General features: G+C 48.3%; 1 protein-coding gene and 1 long non-coding RNA gene across 4 annotated transcripts in view; both read right to left on the bottom strand.

Moving 5' to 3' along the window:
- Positions 1 to 26,080, bottom strand: part of mapkapk2a (MAPK activated protein kinase 2a) — a 93,295-nt gene that overhangs the window by 50,419 nt on the left and 16,796 nt on the right. For both annotated transcript variants that reach the window (XM_041891798.2, XM_041891799.2), the window contains exon 2: positions 20,712 to 20,851. In XM_041891798.2, the coding sequence (XP_041747732.1) occupies positions 20,712 to 20,851 (140 nt within the window). The remainder of the gene's footprint in view (positions 1 to 20,711; positions 20,852 to 26,080) is intronic.
- LOC123492037 lies at positions 2,127 to 7,929 on the bottom strand. 2 transcript variants are annotated; one of them, XR_006661596.1, is made up of 3 exons: positions 3,041 to 3,071; positions 2,838 to 2,871; positions 2,127 to 2,162 (listed from the first exon to the last, which is right to left on the bottom strand). It is a non-coding gene; the product is annotated as an uncharacterized LOC123492037 (long non-coding RNA). The 2 variants fall into 2 exon arrangements; XR_006661597.1 differs by lacking the exon at positions 3,041 to 3,071 and adding an exon at positions 7,887 to 7,929 and having other exon boundaries at positions 2,134 to 2,162.

The following is a 26,080-nucleotide window of genomic DNA, read 5'->3' as shown; positions in this document are numbered from 1 at the left end:
TTACCAGCAGCTACAGGTTAACACCTCTGTCTGAGTCTTTACCAGCAGCTACAGTGGGCTACACACCTCTGTCTGAGTCTTTACCAGCAGCTACAGTGGTTACCACCTCTGCTGGCTTTACCACACACCCCTGTCTGAGTTTACCACACCTCTGTCTGAGTCTTTACCAGCAGCTACAGTAGGTTACAAACCTCTGTCTGAGTCTTTCCAGAGCTACAGTGGGTTTACACCTCTGTCTGAGTCTTTACCAGCAGCTACAGTGCTTACACACCTCTGTCTGAGTCTTTACCAGCAGCTCACACCCTGCTATCTTTACCCGCAGCTACACACCTCTGTCTGAGTCTTTACCAGCAGCCACAGTGGGTTACACCTCTGTCTGAGTCTTTACCAGCAGCTACAGTGGGCTACACACCTCTGTCTGAGTCTTTACCAGCAGCTACAGTAGATTAACACCTCTGTCTGAGTCTTTACCAGCAGCTCTGTTACACCCCTGTCGAGTCTTTACCAGCAGCTTCAGTAGTTACACACCTCTGTCTGAGTCTTTACCAGCAGCTACAGTGGTTACACACACTCTGTCTGAGTCTTTACCAGCAGCTACAGGGGTTACACACACCTCTGTCTGAGTCTTTACCAGCAGCCACAGTAGGGTTACACACCTCTGTCTGAGTCTTTGCCAGCAGCTTCAGTAGGTTACACGCCTCTGTCTGAGTCTTTACCAGCAGCTACACACCTCTGTCTGAGTCTTTCGCAGCTACACACCTCTGTCTGAGTCTTTACCAGCCACGAGGTTACACACCTCTGTCTGAGTCTTTCCGGCAGCTACAGTAGGCTACACACCTCTGTCTGAGTCTTTACCAGCAGCTACATGGTTCACACCTCTGTCTGAGTCTTTACCACCTACACACCTCTGTCTGAGTCTTTACCAGCAGCCACAGTAGGTTACACACCTCTGTCTGAGTCTTTACCAGCAGCTACGGACTAACACCTCTGTCTGAGTCTTTACCAGCAGCTCACAGTAGCTCAGACTTTACACACCTCTGTCTGGTCTTTACCAGCAGCTTTACATCTGCTGAGTCTTAGCTCAGTTCCAGCAGTACACACCTCTGTCTGAGTCTTTACAGCAGCTACACACCTCTGTCTGGTCTTTACCAGCAGCTACAGTAGGTAACACCTCTGTCTGAGTCTTTACCAGCAGCTACGGTAGGTTACACACCTCTGTCTGAGTCTTTACCACAGCTACAGTACCACCACCTCTGTCTGAGTCTTTACCAGCGCTTCAGTTACACACCTCTGTCTGAGTCTTTACCAGCAGCTACAGTGACTCACCCTGTCTGATTTCCGCGCTACACACCTCTGTCTGAGTCTTTACCAGCAGCTACAGTAGGTTACACACCTCTGTCTGAGTCTTTACCTGCAGCTACGTGGTTACACCTCTGTCTGAGTCTTTACCAGCAGCTACTACACCTCTGTCTGAGTCTTTACCAGCAGCTAAATTCACACACCTCTGTCTGGGTCTTTACCAGCAGCTTTTTACACCTCTGTCTGAGTCTTTACAAGCAGTACACACCTCTGTCTGAGTCTTTTACCAGCAGCTAGTGTTACCCACCTCTGTCTGAGTCTTTCCAGCATAGTAGGTTACACACCTCTGTCTGAGTCTTTACCACGCTACAGTGGTTACACCTCTGTCTGAGTCTTTACCTGCAGCTTTACAGGGAAATGTCTGAGTCTTTACCAGCAGCTACAGTGAAGACACCTGTCTAGCTTTACAGCAGCACACCTCTGTCTGAGTCTTTACCAGCAGCTACAGTAGGTTACACACCTCTGTCTAAGTCTTTACCAGCAGCTACAGTGGGTTAACACTCTCTGTCTGAGTCTTTACCAGCAGCTACAGAGACTACACACCTCTGTCTGAGTCTTTACCAGCAGCTACATGGTTACACACCTCTGTCTGAGTCTTTACCTGCAGCTACAGTAGACTACACACCTGTCTGGTCTTTAGAGCTACACACCTCTGTCTGAGTCTTTACCAGCAGCTACAGTAGGTTACACACCTCTGTCTGGTCTTTACCAGCAGCTACAGGGGTCACACCTCTGTCTAAGTCTTTACCAGCAGCATATTACACTCTGTCTGAGTCTTTACCAGCAGCTACAGTAGGTTACACCTCTGTCTGGTCTTTCCAGCAGCCACAGTAGGTACCTCTGTCTGAGTCTTTGCCAGCAGCCAGTAGCTACACACCTCTGTCTGAGTCTTTACGCAGCTACATGGCTACACCTCTGTCTAGCTTTACCAGCAGCTACACACCTCTGTCTGAGTCTTTACCAGCAGACTACACACCTTCCGAGTCTTTACCAGAGTAAACCTCTGTCTGGGGTCTTTACCAGCAGTTACAGTGGGGCTACTACCTCTGTCTGGGTCTTTACCAGCAGCTACACCTCTATCTGGTCTTTACCGGCCTATAACACCTCTCTTTCCCGCTCTACACACCTCTGTCTGAGTCTTTACCAGCAGCTACAGTAGACTACACACCTCTGTCCGAGTCTTTACCAGCAGCTACACACCTCTATCTGAGTCTTTACACTACGTATACACACCTCTGTCTGAGTCTTTCCAGCATACACCTCTGTCTGAGTCTTTCAGCAGCTAACACCTTACCTCTGTCTGAGTCTTTACCAGCAGCTACAGTAGATCCCTCTGTCTGAGTCTTTAGCGGCAGCTACAGTGGGCTACACACCTCTGTCTGAGTCTTTACTTGGCTACAGTAGACTACACACCTCTGTCTGAGTCTTTACCAGCAGCTACACACCTCTGTCCGAGTCTTTTCGCATACTAGCTACACACCTCTGTCTGAGTCTTTACCAGCAGCTACACACCTCTTCAGGTCTTTACCAGCAGCTCATGTACACACCCTGTCTAGTCTTTACCAGCAGCTAACCCACCTCTGTCGAGTGCTTTACCAGCTCAGCTACACACCTCTTCAGTCTTTAACTTCACACCTCTGTCTGAGTTTTACGCGACACACCCTGTCTGAGTCTGTCACACCTCTGTCTGAGTCTTTACCAGCAGCTACAGTAGACTTCACACCTCTGTCTGAGTCTTTCCAGCCTACATAGGTTCACACACCTCTGTCTGAGTCTTTACCAGCAGCTACTCACTCTGTCTGAGTCTTTACCAGCAGCTACAGTAGGCTACACACCTCTGTCTGAGTCTTTTCCAAGCTACAGTGGGTTACAAACTCTGTCTGAGTCTTTACCACAGCTACAGTAGACTACACACCTCTATACTGAGTCTCAGCTTAGCTACAGTGTTGCACCTCTGTCCAAGTTCTTCTACCAGCAGGTAGGTACCTCTGTCTGAGTCTTTTCCATTCCAGCTACCAGTAGTTACCCTCTGTCTGAGTCTTTCAGCAGCTAACACAACTCTGTCTGAGTCTTTACCAGCAGCTACACACCTCTGTCTGAGTCTTTACCAGCAGCTACAGTAGGCTACACACCTCTGTCTGAGTCTTTACCAGCAGCTACAGTAGGTTACACACCTCTGTCTGAGTCTTTACCAGCAGCTGGTGGACTACACACCTCTGTCTGAGTCTTTACCAGCAGCTACAGTAGGTTACACACCTCTGTCTGAGTCTTTACCAGCAGCTACAGTAGACTACACACCTCTGTCTGAGTCTTTACCAGCAGCTACAGACACCTCTGTCTGAGTCTTTACCAGCAGCTACAGTAGGTTACACCCTCTGTCTGAGTCTTTACCAGCAGCTACAGTAGGTTCACCTCGTCTGATCGCAGCTACACACCTCTGTCTGAGTCTTTACCAGCAGCTACACACCTCTGTCTGAGTCTTTTACAGCAGCTACACACCTCTGTCTGAGTCTTTACCAGCAGCTACACACCTCTGTCTGAGTCTTTACCAGCAGCTACAGTAGGTTACACACCTCTGTCTGAGTCTTTACCAGCAGCTACAGTAGACTACACACCTCTGTCTGAGTCTTTACCAGCAGCTACAGTAGGTTACACACCTCTGTCTGAGTCTTTACCAGCTACAGGTTACACACCTCTGTCTGAGTCTTTACCAGCAGCTACAGTAGACTACACACCTCTGTCTGAGTCTTTACCAGCAGCTACTACACCTCTGTCTGAGTCTTTACCAGCAGCTACGTAGTACCGTCTGGTCTTTAACACACCTCTGTCTGAGTCTTTACCAGCAGCTACAGTGGGTTACACACCTCTGTCTGAGTCTTCTTATGTTAGCTTCAGTGTTACTCACACCTCTGCTCTAGAGTCTTCTACCATACAGCTACAGTTTCACACCTCTGTCTGAGTCTTTGCCAGCAGCTACACACCTCTGTCTGAGTCTTTACCACAGCCACAGTAGTTACACACCTCTGTCTGAGTCTTTCCAGCAGCTTAGGACACACCTCTGTCTGAGTCTCTTTACCAGCAGCTACACACCTCTGTCTGAGCTTTACCAGCAGCTCACACCCTGTCTGAGTCTTTACCATCAGCTGCAGTAGTACCTCTGTCTGAGTCTTTACCAGAGCGTAAACACCTCTGTCTGAGTCTTTACAGCAGCTACAGTAGGTTACACACCTCTGTCTGAGTCTTTACCAGCAGCTACACACCTCTGCTGAGTCTTTACCAGCAGCTACACCTCTGTCTCAGTCTTTACCAGCAGCTACAGTGGTTACACACTCTGTCTGAGTCTTTACGCAGCTAAAGTAGGCTACACACCTCTGTCTGAGTCTTTACCAGCAGCTACAGTAGGTTACACACCTCTGTCTGAGTCTTTACCAGCAGCTACAGTGACTACACCTCTGTCTGAGTCTTTACCAGCAGCTACACACCTCTGTCTGAGTCTTTACCAGCAGCTACAGTAGGTTACACACCTCTGTCTGAGTCTTTACCAGCAGCTACAGTAGACTACACACCTCTGTCTGAGTCTTTACCAGCAGCTGACAGTAGGCTCACACACTCTGTCTGAGTCTTTACCAGCAGCTACACACCTCTGTCTGAGTCTTTACCAGCAGCTACACACCTCTGTCTGAGTCTTTACCAGCAGCTACACCTCTGTCTGAGTCTTTCTACCAGCTACAGCTACACACCTCTGTCTGAGTCTTTACCAGCAGCTACACACCTCTGTCTGAGTCTTTACCAGCACACAGTAGCTACACACCTCTGTCTGAGTCTTTACCAGCAGCTACAGTAGGTTACACACCTCTGTCTGAGTCTTTACCAGCAGCTACAGAGGTTAACACCTCTGTCTGAGTCTTTACCAGTAGCTCCACACCTCTGTCAGTCTTTACGCTCAGACTTACACACCTCTGTCTGAGTCTTTACCAGCAGCTACAGTAGTTTACACACCTCTGTCTGAGTCTTTACAGCAGCTACAGTAGGTTACACACCTCTGTCTGAGTCTTTACCAGCAGCTACAGTAGTAACACCTCTGTCTGAGTCTTCTCTAGCTACAGCAGCTACACACCTCTGTCTGAGTCTTTACCAGCAGCTACGACACACCTCTGTCTGAGTCTTTACCAGCAGCTACAGTAGGTTACACACCTCTGTCTGAGTCTTTACCAGCAGCTACAGTAGAGTACACACCTCTGTCTGAGTCTTTACCAGCAGCTACAGTAGACACCTCTGTCTGAGTCTTTACCAGCAGCTACACACCTCTGTCTGAGTCTTTACCAGCAGCTACACACACCTCTGTCTGAGTCTTTACCAGCAGCTACAGTAGGTTACACACCTCTGTCTGAGTCTTTACCAGCAGCTGTAGATACACACCTCTGTCTGAGTCTTTACCAGCAGCACACTACACACCTCTGTCTGAGTCTTTACCAGCAGCTACACACCTCTGTCTGAGTCTTTACCAGCAGCTACACACCTCTGTCTGAGTCTTTACCAGCAGCTACAGTAGGTTACACACCTCTGTCTGAGTCTTTACCAGCAGCTACATAGGTTACACACTCTGTCTGAGTCTTTACCAGCAGCTACAATGGGTTACACACCTCTGTCTGAGTCTTTACCAGCAGCTACAGTAGGTTACACGCCTCTGTCTGAGTCTTTACCAGCAGCTACAGGCACACCTCTGTCTGAGTCTTTACCAGCAGCTACAGTGCACACCTCTGTCTGAGTCTTTACCAGCAGCTACAGTAGGTTACACACCTCTGTCTGAGTCTTTACGGCAGCTACAGTAGTTACACACTCTGTCTGAGGTCTTCCTGGCAACTACACACCTCTGTCTGAGTCTTTGCAGCAGCTACACACCTCTGTCCCCAGGTCTTTACCAGCAGCTACAGTAGGTTACACACCTCTGTCTGAGTCTTTACCAGCAGCTACAGTAGACTACACTACCCTCTGTCTGAGTCTTCGTAGCTACTGGTACACCTCTGTCTGAGTCTTTACCAGCAGCTCACACCGTGAGTACAGCGCAATACACACCTCTGTCTGAGTCTTTCAGTAGCTACAGTAGACACCTCTGTCTGAGTCTTTACCAGCAGCTACACAGTAGGTTACACACCTCTGTCTGAGTCTTTACCACAGCTACACACCTCTGTCCGAGTCTTTACCAGCAGCTACACACCTCTGTCTGAGTCTTTAGCAGCTACAGTAGGTTACACACCTCTGTCTGAGTCTTTACCAGCAGCTACACACCTCTGTCTGAGTCTTTACAAGCAGCTACACACCTCTGTCTGAGTCTTTACCAGCAGCTACAGTAGGTTACACACCTCTGTCTGAGTCTTCAACCAGCAGCTACAGTAGGTTACACCCCTGTCTGAGTCTTTACCAGCAGCTACAGTAGGCTACACACCTCTGTCTGAGTCTTTACCAGCAGCTACAGTAGGTTACACACCTCTGTCTGAGTCTTTACCAGCAGCTACAGTAGGCTACACACCTCTGTCTGAGTCTTTACCAGCAGCTACACACCTCTGTCTGAGTCTTTACCAGCAGCTACAGTAGGTTACACCTCTGTCTGAGTCTTTACCAGCAGCTACAGTAGGTTACACACCTCTGTCTGAGTCTTTACCAGCAGCTACACACCTCTGTCTGAGTCTTTACCAGCAGCTACACACCTCTGTCTGAGTCTTTACCTGCAGCTACACACCTCTGTCTGAGTCTTTACCACAGCTACACACCTCTGTCTGAGTCTTTACAGCAGCTACAGTAGTTACACCTCTGTCTGAGTCTTTCCCAGCTTGGCTTCTGTAGGTTTACACACCTCTGTCTGAGTCTTTACCAGCAGCTACAGTGGGTTACACACCTCTGTCTGAGTCTTTACAACCCAGCTACAGTAGGTTACAAATTGTCTGGTCTTTACAGCAGCTACAGTAGGCTACACCTCTGTCTGAGTCACACCCTCTGTCTGAGTCTTTACCAGCAGCTACAGTAGGTTACACCTCTGTCTGAGTCTTTACCAGCAGCAACTACACCTCTGTCTGAGTCTTTACCAGCACTACAGTAGATTACACCTCTGTCTGAGTCTTTACAGCAGCTCAGGGTTACACACCTCTGTCTGAGTCTTTACCAGCAGCTACAGTAGGTTACACACCTCTGTCTGAGTCTTTACCAGCAGCTACAGTAGGTTACACACCTCTGTCTGAGTCTTTACCAGCAGCTACAGTAGGTTACACACCTCTGTCTGAGTCTTTACCAGCAGCTACAGTAGGCTACACACCTCTGTCTGAGTCTTTACCTCAGCAGCTACACACCTCTGTCTGAGTCTTTACCAGCAGCTACATGCACACACCTCTGTCTGAGTCTTTACCAGCAGCTACAGTAGGTTAAACACCTCTGTCTGAGTCTTTCCGGCAGCTACACACCTCTGTCTGAGTCTTTACCAGCAGCTAAGAGATTACACACCTCTGTCTGAGTCTTTACCAGCAGCTACACACCTCTGTCTGAGTCTTTACCAGCAGCTACACACCTCTGTCTGAGTCTTTACCAGCAGCTACAGTAGGTTACACACCTCTGTCTGAGTCTTTACCAGCAGCTACAGTAGGCTACACACCTCTGTCTGAGTCTTTACCAGCAGCTACACACCTCTGTCTGAGTCTTTACCAACAGCTACACCTCTGTCTGAGTCTTTACCAGAGTACACCTCTGTCTGAGTCTTTACCAGCAGCTACAGTAGGTTACACACCTCTGTCTGAGTCTTTACCAGCAGCTACACACCTCTGTCTGAGTCTTTTACCAGCAGCTACAGTAGACTACACACCTCTGTCTGAGTCTTTACCAGCAGCTACAGTAGGTTACACACCTCTGTCTGAGTCTTTACCAGCAGCTACTAGACACCTCTGTCTGAGTCTTTACCAGCAGCTACACACCTCTGTCTGAGTCTTTACCAGCAGCTACAGTAGGTTACACACCTCTGTCTGAGTCTTTACCAGCAGCTACACACCTCTGTCTGAGTCTTTACAAGCAGCTACACACCTCTGTCTGAGTCTTTACCAGCAGCTACAGTAGGTTACACACCTCTGTCTGAGTCTTTACCAGCAGCTACAGTAGACTACACATACCTCTGTCTGAGTCTTTACCAGCAGCTACAGTAGGTTACACACCTCTGTCTGAGTCTTTACCAGCAGCTACACAACTACACCTGTCTGAGTCTTTACCAGCAGCTACACACCTATGTCTGAGTCTTTACCAGCAGCTACAGTAGGTTACACACCTCTGTCTGAGTCTTTACCAGCAGCTACAGTAGGTTACACACCTCTGTCTGAGTCTTTACCAGCAGCTACACACCTCTGTCTGAGTCTTTACCAGCAGCTACACACCTCTGTCTGAGTCTTTACCAGCAGCTACACACCTCTGTCTGAGTCTTTACAAGCAGCTACACACCTCTGTCTGAGTCTTTACCAGCAGCTACAGTAGGTTACACACCTCTGTCTGAGTCTTTACCAGCAGCTACAGTAGGTTACACACCTCTGTCTGAGTCTTTACCAGCAGCTACAGTAGGTTACACACCTCTGTCTGAGTCTTTACCAGCAGCTGCAGTAGGTTACAAACATGTCTGAGTCTTTACCAGCAGCTACAGTAGGCTACACACTCTGTCTGAGTCTTTACCAGCAGCTACACACCTCTGTCTGAGTCTTTACCAGCAGCTACAGTAGGTTACACACCTCTGTCTGAGTCTTTACCAGCAGCTACAGTAGACTACACCTCTGTCTGAGTCTTTACCAGCAGCTACAGTAGGTTACACACCTCTGTCTGAGTCTTTACCGGCAGCTACAGTAGGTTACACACCTCTGTCTGAGTCTTTACCAGCAGCTACAGTAGACTACACACCTCTGTCTGAGTCTTTACCAGCAGCTCAGTAGGTTACACACCTCTGTCTGAGTCTTTACCGGCAGCTACAGTAGGTTACACACCTCTGTCTGAGTCTTTACCAGCAGCTACAGTAGGTTACACACCTCTGTCTGAGTCTTTACCAGCAGCTACAGTAGGTTACACACCTCTGTCTGAGTCTTTACCAGCAGCTACAGTAGACTACACACCTCTGTCTGAGTCTTTACCAGCAGCTACACACCTCTGTCTGAGTCTTTACCAGCAGCTACACACCTCTGTCTGAGTCTTTACCAGCAGCTACAGTAGGTTACACACCTCTGTCTGAGTCTTTACCAGCAGCTACAGTAGGTTAAACACCTCTGTCTGAGTCTTTACCAGCAGCTACAGTAGATTACACACCTCTGTCTGAGTCTTTACCAGCAGCTACACACCTCTGTCTGAGTCTTTACCAACAGCTACAGTAGACTACACACCTCTGTCTGAGTCTTTACCAGCAACTACAGTAGGTTAAACACCTCTGTCTGAGTCTTTACCGCAGCTACAGTAGACTACACACCTCTGTCTGAGTCTTTACCAGCAGCTACAGAAGGTTACACACCTCTGTCTGAGTCTTTACCAGCAGCTACACACCTCTGTCTGAGTCTTTACCAGCAGCTACACACCTCTGTCTGAGTCTTTACCGGCAGCTACAGTAGGCTACACACCTCTGTCTGAGTCTTTACCGGCAGCTACAGTAGACTACACACCTCTGTCTGAGTCTTTACCAGCAGCTACACACCTCTGTCTGAGTCTTTACCAGCAGCTACACACCTCTGTCTGAGTCTTTACCAGCAGCTACAGTAGGTTACACACCTCTGTCTGAGTCTTTACCAGCAGCTACAGTAGGTTAAACACCTCTGTCTGAGTCTTTACCAGCAGCTACAGTAGACTACACACCTCTGTCTGAGTCTTTACCAGCAGCTACACACCTCTGTCTGAGTCTTTACCAACAGCTACAGTAGACTACACACCTCTGTCTGAGTCTTTACCAGCAGCTACAGAAGGTTACACACCTCTGTCTGAGTCTTTACCAGCAGCTACACACCTCTGTCTGAGTCTTTACCAGCAGCTACACACCTCTGTCTGAGTCTTTACTAGCAGCTACAGTAGGTTACAAACCTCTGTCTGAGTCTTTACCAGCAGCTACAGTAGGTTACACACCTCTGTCTGAGTCTTTACCAGCAGCTACAGTAGGCTACACACCTCTGTCTGAGTCTTTACCAGCAGCTACACACCTCTGTCTGAGTCTTTACCAGCAGCTACACACCTCTGTCTGAGTCTTTACCAGCAGCTACAGTAGGTTACACACCTCTGTCTGAGTCTTTACCAGCAGCTACAGTAGGTTAAACACCTCTGTCTGAGTCTTTACCAGCAGCTACAGTAGGTTACACACCTGTCTGAGTCTTTACCAGCAGCTACAGTAGGTTACACACCTCTGTCTGAGTCTTTACCAGCAGCTACAGTAGGTTACACACCTCTGTCTGAGTCTTTACCAGCAGCTACAGTAGGTTACACACCTCTGTCTGAGTCTTTACCAGCAGCTACAATAGGCTACATTCCTCTGTCTGAGTCTTTACCAGCAGCTACAGTAGGTTACACGCCTCTGTCTGAGTCTTTACCAGCAGCTACACACCTCTGTCTGAGTCTTTACCAGCAGCTATACACCTCTGTCTGAGTCTTTACCAGCAGCCACAGTAGGTTACACACCTCTGTCTGAGTCTTTACCGGCAGCTACAGTAGACTACACACCTCTGTCTGAGTCTTTACCAGCAGCTACAGTAGGTTACACACCTCTGTCTGAGTCTTTACCAGCAGCTACACACCTCTGTCTGAGTCTTTACCAGCAGCCACAGTAGGTTACACACCTCTGTCTGAGTCTTTACCAGCAGCTACAGTAGACTACACACCTCTGTCTGAGTCTTTACCAGCAGCTACACACCTCTGTCTGAGTCTTTACCAGCAGCTACACACCTCTGTCTGAGTCTTTACCAGCAGCTACAGTAGGTTACACACCTCTGTCTGAGTCTTTACCAGCAGCTACAGTAGGTTACACACCTCTGTCTGAGTCTTTACCAGCAGCTACAGTAGGTTACACACCTCTGTCTGAGTCTTTACCAGCAGCTACAGTAGGCTACACACCTCTGTCTGAGTCTTTACCAGCAGCTACACACCTCTGTCTGAGTCTTTACCAGCAGCTACACACCTCTGTCTGAGTCTTTACCAGCAGCTACACACCTCTGTCTGAGTCTTTACCAGCAGCTACAGTAGGTTACACACCTCTGTCTGAGTCTTTACCAGCAGCTACACACCTCTGTCTGAGTCTTTACCAGCAGCTACACACCTCTGTCTGAGTCTTTACCAGCAGCCACAGTAGGTTACACACCTCTGTCTGAGTCTTTACGGCAGCTACAGTAGACTACACACCTCTGTCTGAGTCTTTACCAGCAGCTACAGTAGGTTACACACCTCTGTCTGAGTCTTTACCAGCAGCTACACACCTCTGTCTGAGTCTTTACCAGCAGCCACAGTAGGTTACACACCTCTGTCTGAGTCTTTACGCAGCTACAGTAGACTACACACCTCTGTCTGAGTCTTTACCAGCAGCTACACACCTCTGTCTGAGTCTTAAACAGCAGCTACACACCTCTGTCTGAGTCTTTACCAGCAGCTACACACCTCTGTCTGAGTCTTTACCAGCAGCTACACACCTCTGTCTGAGTCTTTACCAGCAGCTACAGTAGGTTACACACTCTGTCTGAGTCTTTACCAGCAGCTACACACCTCTGTCTGAGTCTTTACAAGCAGCTACACACCTCTGTCTGAGTCCTTTACCAGCAGCTACAGTAGGTTACACACCTCTGTCTGAGTCTTTACCAGCAGCTACAGTAGGTTACACACCTCTGTCTGAGTCTTTACCAGCAGCTACAGTAGACTACACATACCTCTGTCTGAGTCTTTACCAGCAGCTACAGTAGGTTACACACCTCTGTCTGAGTCTTTACCAGCAGCTACAGTAGACTACACACTCTGTCTGAGTCTTTACCAGCAGCTACAGTAGGTTACACACCTCTGTCTGAGTCTTTACCAGCAGCTACAGTAGGTTACACACCTCTGTCTGAGTCTTTACCAGCAGCTACACACCTCTGTCTGAGTCTTTACCAGCAGCTACACACCTCTGTCTGAGTCTTTACCAGCAGCTACACACCTCTGTCTGAGTCTTTACAAGCAGCTACACACCTCTGTCTGAGTCTTTACCAGCAGCTACAGTAGGTTACACACCTCTGTCTGAGTCTTTACCAGCAGCTACAGTAGGTTACACACCTCTGTCTGAGTCTTTACCAGCAGCTACAGTAGACTACACACACCTCTGTCTGAGTCTTTACCAGCAGCTACAGTAGGTTACACACCTCTGTCTGAGTCTTTACCAGCAGCTACAGTAGACTACACACCTGTCTGAGTCTTTACCAGCAGCTACACACCTCTGTCTGAGTCTTTACCAGCAGCTACAGTAGGTTACACACCTCTGTCTGAGTCTTTACCAGCAGCTACAGTAGGTTACACACCTCTGTCTGAGTCTTTACCAGCAGCTACAGTAGGTTACACACACACCTCTGTTTGAGTCTTTACCAGCAGCTACAGTAGGTTACACACCTCTGTCTGAGTCTTTACCAGCAGCCACAGTAGGTTACACACCTCTGTCTGAGTCTTTTCCAGCAGCTACAGTAGGTTACACACCTCTGTCTGAGTCTTTACCAGCAGTTACAGTAGGCTACACACCTCTGTCTGAGTCTTTACCAGCAGCTACACACCTCTGTCTGAGTCTTTACCAGCAGCTACAGTAACTACACACCTCTGTCTGAGTCTTTACCAGCAGCTACACACCTCTGTCTGAGTCTTTACCAGCAGCTACAGTAGACTACACACCTCTGTCTGAGTCTTTACCAGCAGCTACACACCTCTGTCTGAGTCTTTACCAGCAGCTACAGTAGACTACACACCTCTGTCTGAGTCTTTACCAGCAGCTACACACCTCTGTCTGAGTCTTTACCAGCAGCTACAGTAGACTACACACCTCTGTCTGAGTCTTTACCAGCAGCTACAGTAGAGTCTTGATACAAACCTCTGTCTGAGTCTTTACCAGCAGCTACAGTAACTACACACCTCTGTCTGAGTCTTTACCAGTACAGCTACACACCTCTGTCTGAGTCTTTACCAGCAGCTACAGTAGACTACACACCTCTGTCTGAGTCTTTACCAGCAGCTACACACCTCTGTCTGAGTCTTTACCTGCAGCTACAGTAGACTACACACCTCTGTCTGAGTCTTTACCAGCAGCTACACACCTCTGTCTGAGTCTTTACCAGCAGCTACAGTAGACTACACACCTCTGTCTGAGTCTTTACCAGCAGCTACAGTAGACTACACACCTCTGTCTGAGTCTTTACCAGCAGCTACACACCTCTGTCTGAGTCTTTACCAGCAGCTACAGTAGACTACACACCTCTGTCTGAGTCTTTACCAGCAGCTACAGTAGGTTACACACCTCTGTCTGAGTCTTTACCAGCAGCTACTAGGTTACACACCTCTGTCTGAGTCTTTACCAGCAGCTACAGTAGACTACACACCTCTGTCTGAGTCTTTACCAGCAGCTACAGTAGGTTACACACCTCTGTCTGAGTCTTTACCAGCAGCTACAGTAGGTTACACACCTCTGTCTGAGTCTTTACCAGCAGCTACAGTAGACTACACACCTCTGTCTGAGTCTTTACCAGCAGCTACAGTAGGTTACACACCTCTGTCTGAGTCTTTACCAGCAGCTACAGTAGGTTACACACCTCTGTCTGAGTCTTTACCAGCAGCTACAGTAGGTTACACACCTCTGTCTGAGTCTTTACCAGCAGCTACACACCTCTGTCTGAGTCTTTACCAGCAGCTACAGTAGGCTACACACCTCTGTCTGAGTCTTTACCAGCAGCTACAGTAGACTACACACCTCTGTCTGAGTCTTTACCAGCAGCTACAGTAGACTACACACACCTCTGTCTGAGTCTTTACCAGCAGCTACACACCTCTGTCTGAGTCTTTACCAGCAGCTACAGTAGGCTACACACCTCTGTCTGAGTCTTTACCAGCAGCTACAGTAGGCTACACACCTCTGTCTGAGTCTTTACCAGCAGCTACAGTAGGTTACACACCTCTGTCTGAGTCTTTACCAGCAGCTACAGTAGGTTACACACCTCTGTCTGAGTCTTTACCAGCAGCTACAGTAGGCTACACATACCTCTGTCTGAGTCTTTACCAGCAGCTACAGTAGGTTACACACCTCTGTCTGAGTCTTTACCAGCAGCTACAGTAGGTTACACACCTCTGTCTGAGTCTTTACCAGCAGCTACAGTAGACTACACACCTGTCTGAGTCTTTACCAGCAGCTACAGTAGGTTACACACCTCTGTCTGAGTCTTTACCAGCAGCTACAGTAGGTTACACACCTCTGTCTGAGTCTTTACCAGCAGCTACAGTAGGTTACACACCTCTGTCTGAGTCTTTACCAGCAGCTACACACCTCTGTCTGAGTCTTTACCAGCAGCTACACACCTCTGTCTGAGTCTTTACCAGCAGCTACACACCTCTGTCTGAGTCTTTACCAGCAGCTACAGTAGGTTACACACCTCTGTCTGAGTCTTTACCAGCAGCTACACACCTCTGTCTGAGTCTTTACAAGCAGCTACACACCTCTGTCTGAGTCTTTACCAGCAGCTACAGTAGGTTACACACCTCTGTCTGAGTCTTTACCAGCAGCTACAGTAGGTTACACACCTCTGTCCGAGTCTTTACCAGCAGCTACAGTAGACTACACATACCTCTGTCTGAGTCTTTACCAGCAGCTACAGTAGGTTACACACCTCTGTCTGAGTCTTTACCAGCAGCTACAGTAGGTTACACACCTCTGTCTGAGTCTTTACCAGCAGCTACAGTAGACTACACACCTGTCTGAGTCTTTACCAGCAGCTACACACCTCTGTCTGAGTCTTTACCAGCAGCTACAGTAGGTTACACACCTCTGTCTGAGTCTTTACCAGCAGCTACAGTAGGTTACACACCTCTGTCTGAGTCTTTACCAGCAGCTACACACCTCTGTCTGAGTCTTTACCAGCAGCTACACACCTCTGTCTGAGTCTTTACCAGCAGCTACACACCTCTGTCTGAGTCTTTACCAGCAGCTACAGTAGGTTACACACCTCTGTCTGAGTCTTTACCAGCAGCTACACACCTCTGTCTGAGTCTTTACAAGCAGCTACACACCTCTGTCTGAGTCTTTACCAGCAGCTACAGTAGGTTACACACTCTGTCTGAGTCTTTACCAGCAGCTACAGTAGGTTACACACCTCTGTCTGAGTCTTTACCAGCAGCTACAGTAGGTTACACACCTCTGTCTGAGTCTTTACCAGCAGCTACAGTAGACTACACATACCTCTGTCTGAGTCTTTACCAGCAGCTACAGTAGGTTACACACCTCTGTCTGAGTCTTTACCAGCAGCTACAGTAGACTACACACCTGTCTGAGTCTTTACCAGCAGCTACACACCTCTGTCTGAGTCTTTAACAGCAGCTACAGTAGGTTACACACCTCTGTCTGAGTCTTTACCAGCAGCTACAGTAGGTTACACACCTCTGTCTGAGTCTTTACCAGCAGCTACAGTAGGTTACACACACACCTCTGTTTGAGTCTTTACCAGCAGCTACAGTAGGTTACACACCTCTGTCTGAGTCTTTACCAGCAGCTACACACCTCTGTCTGAGTCTTTACCAGCAGCTACACACCTCTGTCTGAGTCTTTACCAGCAGCTACAGTAGGTTACACACCTCTGTCTGAGTCTTTACCAGCAGCTACACACCTCTGTCTGAGTCTTTACCAGCAGCCACAGTAGGTTACACACCTCTGTCTGAGTCTTTACCAGCAGCTACAGTAGGTTACACACCTCTGTCTGAGTCTTTACCAGCAGCTACAGTAGACTACACACACCTCTGTCTGAGTCTTTACCAGCAGCTACAGTAGGTTACACACCTCTGTCTGAGTCTTTACCAGCAGCTACAGTAGACTACACACCTGTCTGAGTCTTTACCAGCAGCTACACACCTCTGTCTGAGTCTTTAACAGCAGCTACAGTAGGTTACACACCTCTGTCTGAGTCTTTACCAGCAGCTACAGTAGACTACACACCTGTCTGAGTCTTTACCAGCAGCTACACACCTCTGTCTGAGTCTTTAACAGCAGCTACAGTAGGTTACACACCTCTGTCTGAGTCTTTACCAGCAGCTACAGTAGGTTACACACCTCTGTCTGAGTCTTTACCAGCAGCTACACACCTCTGTCCGAGTCTTTACCAGCAGCTACAGTAGGTTACACACCTCTGTCTGAGTCTTTACCAGCAGCCACAGTAGGTTACACACCTCTGTCTGAGTCTTTTCCAGCAGCTACAGTAGGTTACACACCTCTGTCTGAGTCTTTACCAGCAGCTACAGTAGGCTACACACCTCTGTCTGAGTCTTTACCAGCAGCTACACACCTCTGTCTGAGTCTTTACCAGCAGCTACAGTAGACTACACACCTCTGTCTGAGTCTTTACCAGCAGCTACAGTAGGTTACACACCTCTGTCTGAGTCTTTACCAGCAGCTACAGTAGGTTACACACCTCTGTCTGAGTCTTTACCAGCAGCTACAGTAGGTTACACACTCTGTCTGAGTCTTTACCAGCAGCTACAGTAGACTACACACCTCTGTCTGAGTCTTTACCAGCAGCTACAGTAGGTTACACACCTCTGTCTGAGTCTTTACCAGCAGCTACAGTAGGTTACACACCTCTGTCTGAGTCTTTACCAGCAGCTACAGTAGACTACACACCTCTGTCTGAGTCTTTACCAGCAGCTACAGTAGGCTACACACCTCTGTCTGAGTCTTTACCAGCAGCTACAGTAGGCTACACACCTCTGTCTGAGTCTTTACCAGCAGCTACAGTAGGTTACACACCTCTGTCTGAGTCTTTACCAGCAGCTACACACCTCTGTCTGAGTCTTTACCAGCAGCTACAGTAGGCTACACACCTCTGTCTGAGTCTTTACCAGCAGCTACAGTAGGCTACACACCTCTGTCTGAGTCTTTACCAGCAGCTACAGTAGGTTACACACCTCTGTCTTAGTCTTTACCAGCAGCTACAGTAGGTTACACACCTCTGTCTGAGTCTTTACCAGCAGCTACAGTAGGTTACAAACCTCTGTCTGAGTCTTTACCAGCAGCTACAGTAGGTTACACACCTCTGTCTGAGTCTTTACCAGCAGCTACAGTAGGCTACACACCTCTGTCTGAGTCTTTACCAGCAGCTACAGTAGGCTACACACCTCTGTCTGAGTCTTTACCAGCAGCTACAGTAGGTTACACACCTCTGTCTGAGTCTTTACCAGCAGCTACAGTAGGATACACCTCTGTCTGAGTCTTTACCAGCAGCTACAGTAGGTTAAACACCTCTGTCTGAGTCTTTACCAGCAGCCACAGTAGGTTACACACCTGTCTGAGTCTTTACCAGCAGCTACAGCAGGTTACACACCTCTGTCTGAGTCTTTACCAGCAGCTACAGTAGGTTACACACCTCTGTCTGAGTCTTTACCAGCAGCTACAGTAGGTTACACACCTCTGTCTGAGTCTTTACCAGCAGCTACAATAGGCTACACACCTCTGTCTGAGTCTTTACCAGCAGCTACACACCTCTGTCTGAGTCTTTACCAGCAGCTACAGTAGGTTACACACCTCTGTCTGAGTCTTTACCAGCAGCTACACACCTCTGTCTGAGTCTTTACCAGCAGCCACAGTAGGTTACACACCTCTGTCTGAGTCTTTACCGGCAGCTACAGTAGACTACACACCTCTGTCTGAGTCTTTACCAGCAGCTACAGTAGGTTACACACCTCTGTCTGAGTCTTTACCAGCAGCTACACACCTCTGTCTGAGTCTTTACCAGCAGCTACACACCTCTGTCTGAGTCTTTACCAGCAGCTACAGTAGACTACACACCTCTGTCTGAGTCTTTACCAGCAGCTACAGTAGACTACACACCTCTGTCTGAGTCTTTACCAGCAGCTACACCTCTGTCTGAGTCTTTACCAGCAGCTACAGTAGACTACACACCTCTGTCTGAGTCTTTACCAGCAGCTACAGTAGGTTACACACCTCTGTCTGAGTCTTTACCAGCAGCTACAGTAGGTTACACACCTCTGTCTGAGTCTTTACCAGCAGCTACAGTAGACTACACACCTCTGTCTGAGTCTTTACCAGCAGCTACAGTAGGCTTACACACCTCTGTCTGAGTCTTTACCAGCAGCTACAGTAGGTTACACACCTCTGTCTGAGTCTTTACCAGCAGCTACAGTAGACTACACACCTCTGTCTGAGTCTTTACCAGCAGCTACAGTAGGTTACACACCTCTGTCTGAGTCTTTACCAGCAGCTACAGTAGGTTACACACCTCTGTCTGAGTCTTTACCAGCAGCTACAGTAGGTTACACACCTCTGTCTGAGTCTTTACCAGCAGCTACACACCTCTGTCTGAGTCTTTACCAGCAGCTACAGTAGGCTACACACCTCTGTCTGAGTCTTTACCAGCAGCTACAGTAGACTACACACCTCTGTCTGAGTCTTTACCAGCAGCTACAGTAGACTACACACACACCTCTGTCTGAGTCTTTACCAGCAGCTACACACCTCTGTCTGAGTCTTTACCAGCAGCTACAGTAGGCTACACACCTCTGTCTGAGTCTTTACCAGCAGCTACAGTAGGCTACACACCTCTGTCTGAGTCTTTACCAGCAGCTACAGTAGGTTACACACCTCTGTCTGAGTCTTTACCAGCAGCTACAGTAGGTTACACACCTCTGTCTGAGTCTTTACCAGCAGCTACAGTAGACTACACATACCTCTGTCTGAGTCTTTACCAGCAGCTACAGTAGGTTACACACCTCTGTCTGAGTCTTTACCAGCAGCTACAGTAGGTTACACACCTCTGTCTGAGTCTTTACCAGCAGCTACAGTAGACTACACACCTGTCTGAGTCTTTACCAGCAGCTACTAGGTTACACACCTCTGTCTGAGTCTTTACCAGCAGCTACAGTAGGTTACACACTCTGTCTGAGTCTTTACCAGCAGCTACAGTAGGTTACACACCTCTGTCTGAGTCTTTACCAGCAGCTACACACCTCTGTCTGAGTCTTTACCAGCAGCTACACACCTCTGTCTGAGTCTTTACCAGCAGCTACACACCTCTGTCTGAGTCTTTACCAGCAGCTACAGTAGGTTACACACCTCTGTCTGAGTCTTTACCAGCAGCTACACACCTCTGTCTGAGTCTTTACAAGCAGCTACACACCTCTGTCTGAGTCTTTACCAGCAGCTACAGTAGGCTACACACCTCTGTCTGAGTCTTTACCAGCAGCTACAGTAGGTTACACACCTCTGTCTGAGTCTTTACCAGCAGCTACACACCTCTGTCTGAGTCTTTACCAGCAGCCACAGTAGGTTACACACCTCTGTCTGAGTCTTTACCGGCAGCTACAGTAGACTACACACCTCTGTCTGAGTCTTTACCAGCAGCTACAGTAGGTTACACACCTCTGTCTGAGTCTTTACCAGCAGCTACACACCTCTGTCTGAGTCTTTACCAGCAGCTACACACCTCTGTCTGAGTCTTTACCAGCAGCTACACACATCTGTCTGAGTCTTTACCAGCAGCTACACACCTCTGTCTGAGTCTTTACCAGCAGCTACAGTAGGTTACACACCTCTGTCTGAGTCTTTACCAGCAGCTACACACCTGTCTGAGTCTTTACAAGCAGCTACACACCTCTGTCTGAGTCTTTACCAGCAGCTACAGTAGGTTACACACCTCTGTCTGAGTCTTTACCAGCAGCTACAGTAGGTTACACACCTCTGTCTGAGTCTTTACCAGCAGCTGCAGTAGGTTACAAACATGTCTGAGTCTTTACCAGCAGCTACAGTAGGCTACACACCTCTGTCTGAGTCTTTACCAGCAGCTACACACCTCTGTCTGAGTTGAGGCTGCTGTGGTGCTCATTATAGACTATTTAATTCCCTTCATTTGAACATCAGTGTCATCAACAATCATGTGTCAGTTCAGTGCGCTTTGCATAACAGAGAAAAAAAAAATGTTGAGAATACATTTAATTGGGAATATATTTCGTAGAACAGACATGCTTCTGTCTGTATTAGGCTATGTCATCTCCAAACCATTTTAACCACTGTCTCCCGAATGTCCCGCATAATCATCTTGTTGTCCCACCTTTTGATTATTTTAAATGTGGTCCCCCTAGTGTGTATCTGTACCCACCACTCCATGACTATGAGCAGACACTTCCTGCCCTGGTGGAGGTTTTCATAGACGTCGATGATGCGTACGATAGTGGAACAGGACGACGCCCTACCGTGAAGATCCACCTCCCTTCGAGCCTTCGCACAGTCCTGCAGTATCTACACACACAGACACACACACACACACACACACACACACACACGTCATTATTAAGTAGCTTGTTCAAGCCAGAATGGCTCAAAATGAGTATATCTCCTGTTTCTGTAGTGAGGCAGCTTGATGATATCACCAATAACCAAAAACCTCTAGGATACATCCACAAAGAAAGGATTATCTGTGTTAGTGGTGCGGTGTGGTGGCGCCCTCTGTGGGTGGCAGTTAGTCATTACAGCTAGGTTACCAAGCTGCCGTCATCAGGCTTCCAGGGGTCGTTCCTCCTCCGAACAGCACTAGAAAGAGGATTTCGACACCCACCATCTCAGATTGTTCTGAGATCGTTTCTGTAGTTACTAACAGATACGATTAGAATTCCTGAAACATTATTTGATCTCTTGAGAAATTAAGCTAATTGATTAAACCCAAATTGGCCATTTAAAATGATAGGATTCAGATCATATTCAATAAATATAGTACACAACATCCAATTTGGACCAAACTTCTTCCTACCAATGAGTAAGGCATGAGGAATAAAAAAAGAAAATGGTCCAAAGCCCCCCACGGACGCCTCACACCCCAACAACCAGTACCCCCCACACCCCAACAACCAGTACCCCCTCACACCCCAACAACCAGTACCCCCTCACACCCCAACAACCAGTACCCCCCCACACCCCAACAACCAGTACCCCCTCACACCCCAACAACCAGTACCCCCCCACACCCCAACAACCAGTACACAGTACAAGTTCTCTATGTTTCACTAGTAGTATGAAGCTGTGGCTTGGAGTATTGCTTCTCCATGGTACGTAATGTCTTCACTGTGAATCTGGTGATGGTTTGTTAAGAGAAATTAGTCATTGAAATCGCTTGCATTATTTACCATAAAGCAGTGTGAAAGTACCATGTTTTGACCACTAGATGCCGCTGTTCCTTCTATTCTGCCACACATCCATTTTGCTGGTCTCTTGTGTTTATTAAATAGATCACAACATTTCCTTTGCAACTTTGGATAGAAAACCAATACATTTGGCTCATTATGAAAATAAATTGTGTGGTCATACTCAATTCAACCCAGTACTCTCAGAGAGCGTCCATTTCTTGGTCCCGTGTAGCTCAGTTGGAAGAGCAAAAATGTATGTACTCACTAACTGTAAGTTGAAGGAGAGGAGAGGGGGAGGAGGGGCGGGAGGGAGGGAGAGGAGAGGGAGGGAGAGGAGAGGGAGGGAGAGGAGAGGGAGAGGAGAGGGGGAGAGGAAAGGAGGGAGAGGAGAGAGGGGGAGGGGAGGAGAGGGGAGGGAAGGAGAGAGGAAAGGGGGGGAGAGGGAGAGGGAGAGGGAGAGGGAGAGGGAGAGGGAGAGGGAGAGGGAGAGCTTCCCAGTAGAAACAGTTTGTGCATACAGTGCATTCGGAAAGTATTTAGACGCCTTGACTTTTTCTACTCACTAAATGTAAGTTGAAGGAGAGGGGAGGAGAGGGGGGAGGAGGGAGAGGGGAGGGGAGGAGGGAGAGGGGGAGAGGGAGAGGTAGAGGAGAGGGGGAGGAGGGAGAGGGGAGGGGAGGAGGGAGAGGGGGAGAGGGAGAGGTAGAGGGAGAGGGGGAGGGAGGAGAGGGAGGGGGGGAGAGGGAGAGGTAGAGGAGAGGGGGGAGGAGGGGGGGAGGGAGGGAGGGAGAGGGAGGGAGAGGGGGGGAGGGAGAGGGGAAGAGGGGAGAGGGGGGAGGGGAGAGGGGAGAGGGAGGGAGAGGGGGGAGAGGAGAGGGGGAGAGGGGAGAGAGGGGAGGGAGGGGGAGAGGGAGATGGGAGGAGAGGGGAGAGGAGAGGAGAGGGAGAGGAGAGGGGGGAGAGTGAGGGGAGAGGGAGAGAAGAGGGGGAGAGGGAGAGGAGAGTGGGGGGAAGAGGAGAGGGGGGAGAGGGAGAGGAGAGGGAGAGGAGAGGGGGGGAGAGGGAGAGGAGAGAGGGAGGGAGAGGGAGAGGAGAGAGGGAGGAAGAGGAGGGGGGAGGGAGAGCCTTCAAGGGAGGCTTGAATGCCAAGTGTCAAGTCTGGATGAAACCTGGCACCATCCCTACGGTGAAGCATGTGGTGGCAGCATCATGCTGTGGGGATGTTTTTCAGTGGCAGGGACTGGGAGACTAGTCAGGATCGAGGGAAAGATGTACGGAGAAAAGTACAGAGAGATCCTTGATGAAGTCATGAGCGCTCTGGAGAAGGTTCTCAGACTGGGGGCAAAGGTTCACCTTCCAACAGGACAACGACCCTAACCACACAGCCAAGACAACACAGGAGTGGCTTTGGGACAAGTCTCTGAATGTCCTTGAGTGGCTCAGCCAGAGCCCAGACTTGGACCCGATCGAACATCTCTGGAGAGACCTGAAAATAGCTGTGCAGCGACACTCCCCATCCAACCTGACAGAGCTTGAGAGGTTCTGCAGAGAAGAATGGGAGAAACTCCCCAAATACAGGTGTGCCAAGCTTGTAGCGTCATACCCAAGAAGACTCGAGGCTGTAATCGCTGCCAAAGATGCTTCAACAAAGTACTGAGTAAATGGTCTGAATACTTATGTAAATGTCATATTTCCGTTTTTTTTTATTTCTAATACATTTGCAAACATTTCTAAAAACCAGTTTTTGCTTGGTCATTATGGGGTATTGTGTGTAGATTGCTGAGGAAAAAATAGAATAAGGCTGTAACGTAACAAAATGTGGAAAAAGTGAAGAATACTTTCCGAATGCACTGTATATTATGACAACATTTAGTGATGTTTTTGGTCGTTTTGGTGTTTGGAAGCGTTTCTTCTGGCTGTTCGACTGTTGAAGTTCGGTCTACACCCCTTTATTTGAGTAGAGAAATACTGTATTTGTATTTATTAGGGATCCCCATTAGTTCCTGCCAAGGAATCAGCTACTCTTCTTGGGGTTTATGATAGATCCCCATTAGTTCCTTTTGTGAATGGTTTGTCCCAAATACAAAGCTTTAAGTTTTTGAAATACTTCGTACTAGTTTATTCCTTGCTACCCATTCTAAAACGGACTGCAGCTCTTTGTTAAGTGTTGCGGTGATTTCACTCGCTGTAGTAGCTGACGTGTATAGTGTTGAGTCATCCGCATACATAGACACTCTGGCTTTACTCAGAGCCAGTGGCATGTCGTTAGTAAAGATTGAAAAAAGTAAAGGGCCTAGACAGCTGCCCTGGGGAATGCCCGACTCACTGGATTATGTTGGAAGCTTCCATTAAAGAACACCCTTGGTGTTCTGTTAGACAGGTAACTCTCGATCCACGATATAGCAGGGGGTGTAAAGCCATAACACCAATGTTTTTCCAGCAGCAGATTATGATCGAAAAGATGCACTGAAGTCTAACAAAACAGCTCCTACAAGCTTCTTATCAATTTATTTCAGCCAATCAGTTGTACATGTTGAGTGCCCTTCCCTATAAGCATGCTGAAAGTCAGTTGTTAATTTGTTTACTGTGAAATAGCATTGGTCAAACACTATTTATTCACCAAAAGTTGACTAAGGGTTGATAGCAGACTAATTGGTCGGCTGTTTGAGACAGTAAATGGTGCTTTGCTATTCTTGGGTAGCGGAATTACTTTCGCTTCCCTCCAGGCCTTTTGCTTCCCTCCAGGCCTTTTGCTTCCCTCCAGGCCTTTTGCTTCCCTCCAGGCCTTTTGCTTCCCTCCAGGCCTTTTGCTTCCCTCCAGGCCCTTTGCTTCCCTCCAGGCCTTTTGCTTCCCTCCAGGCCTTTTGCTTCCCTCCAGGCCTTTTGCTTCCCTCCAGGCCTTTTGCTTCCCTCCAGGCCTACTTTCCTGTAGACTTATTTGTATTGATTACGGATCCCAATTAGCTGCTGCCTTCCTGGTGTCCAGCAACATTAAGGCAGTTAATATAGTCCGCTATCAGTCATTTTCCTCCAAGTTGTCAGACCCAGGTGGCTTGTCACCTTTATTTTTCACCTCTTCCACACTCACTTTATGGAATTCAAATTACAATGCTTTTCTTTCATAATTTGGTCAGTTATGAACGGATGAGTATGTTCAGAGTTTGTTGCTTATTTAAGCATATCAGCTCCAGTCATTTTTGTTTTGTTTTACATCAATCTTAAGCAAGGCATCTAGCACATCACAGATAGTTAATTGTTGAAATGAAAACAAAGATTCACTAGATGATCATGTGGTATACTACCCTCGACAGTGTTTTGCCAGTCCCTAGGGTAGTGGTCGATGCTGTGTAGAGCTGGGCTGAGTTGGGCCGAGTCTGGTAGAGCTGTGTTGAGGCAAGCCGGGTCTGGTAGAGCTGTGCTGAGGCAAGCCGGGTCTGGTAGAGCTGTGCTGCGATGGGCCGGGTATGGTAGCATGGGAGGGAGGTGTGGAGGGCAGTGTTGCTGGCTGTTCTCGTCTCTGTGAAGGGCAACCAGATGAAGGGATAAAGTGACGTCTGATTTGTGGGTTCTGATTAAGCCGTTGGCTTGGTCCTGGTTCTGATTAAGCCGTTGGCTTGGTCCTGGTTCTGATTAAGCCGTTGGCTTGGTCCTGGGTTTTTGTGGGACTCTTTGCAGAGCGGATTGGTTGGTGGCTGAGATATCCCTGCGTCAGCTCATGTAGTTCCTTCTGCAGGTCCTGCATGTGGCTGGGGTTGTCTGTGCTGGACAGTTCCTCTCCTGAGAGCCTGGTCGTCCTCCTCAACAGTTTTCATTGCACAGTGCATCTCCCGGACCTCCTCCCTATGCTGACGCGCCAGGCTGATCTCCTCCTCTATAAATATGCTGTGGTACTGCAGGGGTCACGTGTGAGAGAGACATGCTCAGGGCTGTGTCTGCTGCAGGAAGGAGAGGGCCACTGGGGACTACATCCTGGAGTCTTTTGTGGGTAGTGACAGTGGAGAGGTTAAGTTCACCAACAAGAGGTTTTTGTTGGCATGTGATCTTTTTTTGGCCAATGACTCGGGTGGCCAACCCTCCTCCAGGAAAGCCTTAAAGGGGTAGTGTTGTATATTGAAACAGGCTTGAATATGCAAAGAGTAGAGCCTACATTTTTGTCTGATTCTCTATTGTACAAAAGATAATTATGCATTTTATTTTGTAAAGTGGTTAGTTGCATCATACAAGGATGTAAAAATTATGTTAGATCCTTTTTTCTTTTTTTACATGCGCTTTCGGACAAGTAAAAAAATCTGTATTTTAACGATTCATATGGCGAATTGAACAATTCACTCTGCCACTGTAGTAGTTG

Source organism: Coregonus clupeaformis, chromosome 12, assembly GCF_020615455.1.
Source record: "Coregonus clupeaformis isolate EN_2021a chromosome 12, ASM2061545v1, whole genome shotgun sequence".
Taxonomy (NCBI): domain Eukaryota; kingdom Metazoa; phylum Chordata; class Actinopteri; order Salmoniformes; family Salmonidae; genus Coregonus; species Coregonus clupeaformis.
The sequence above is the reverse complement of the archived record's forward strand: the minus strand, read 5'-3'. Positions and strand labels throughout refer to the sequence as shown.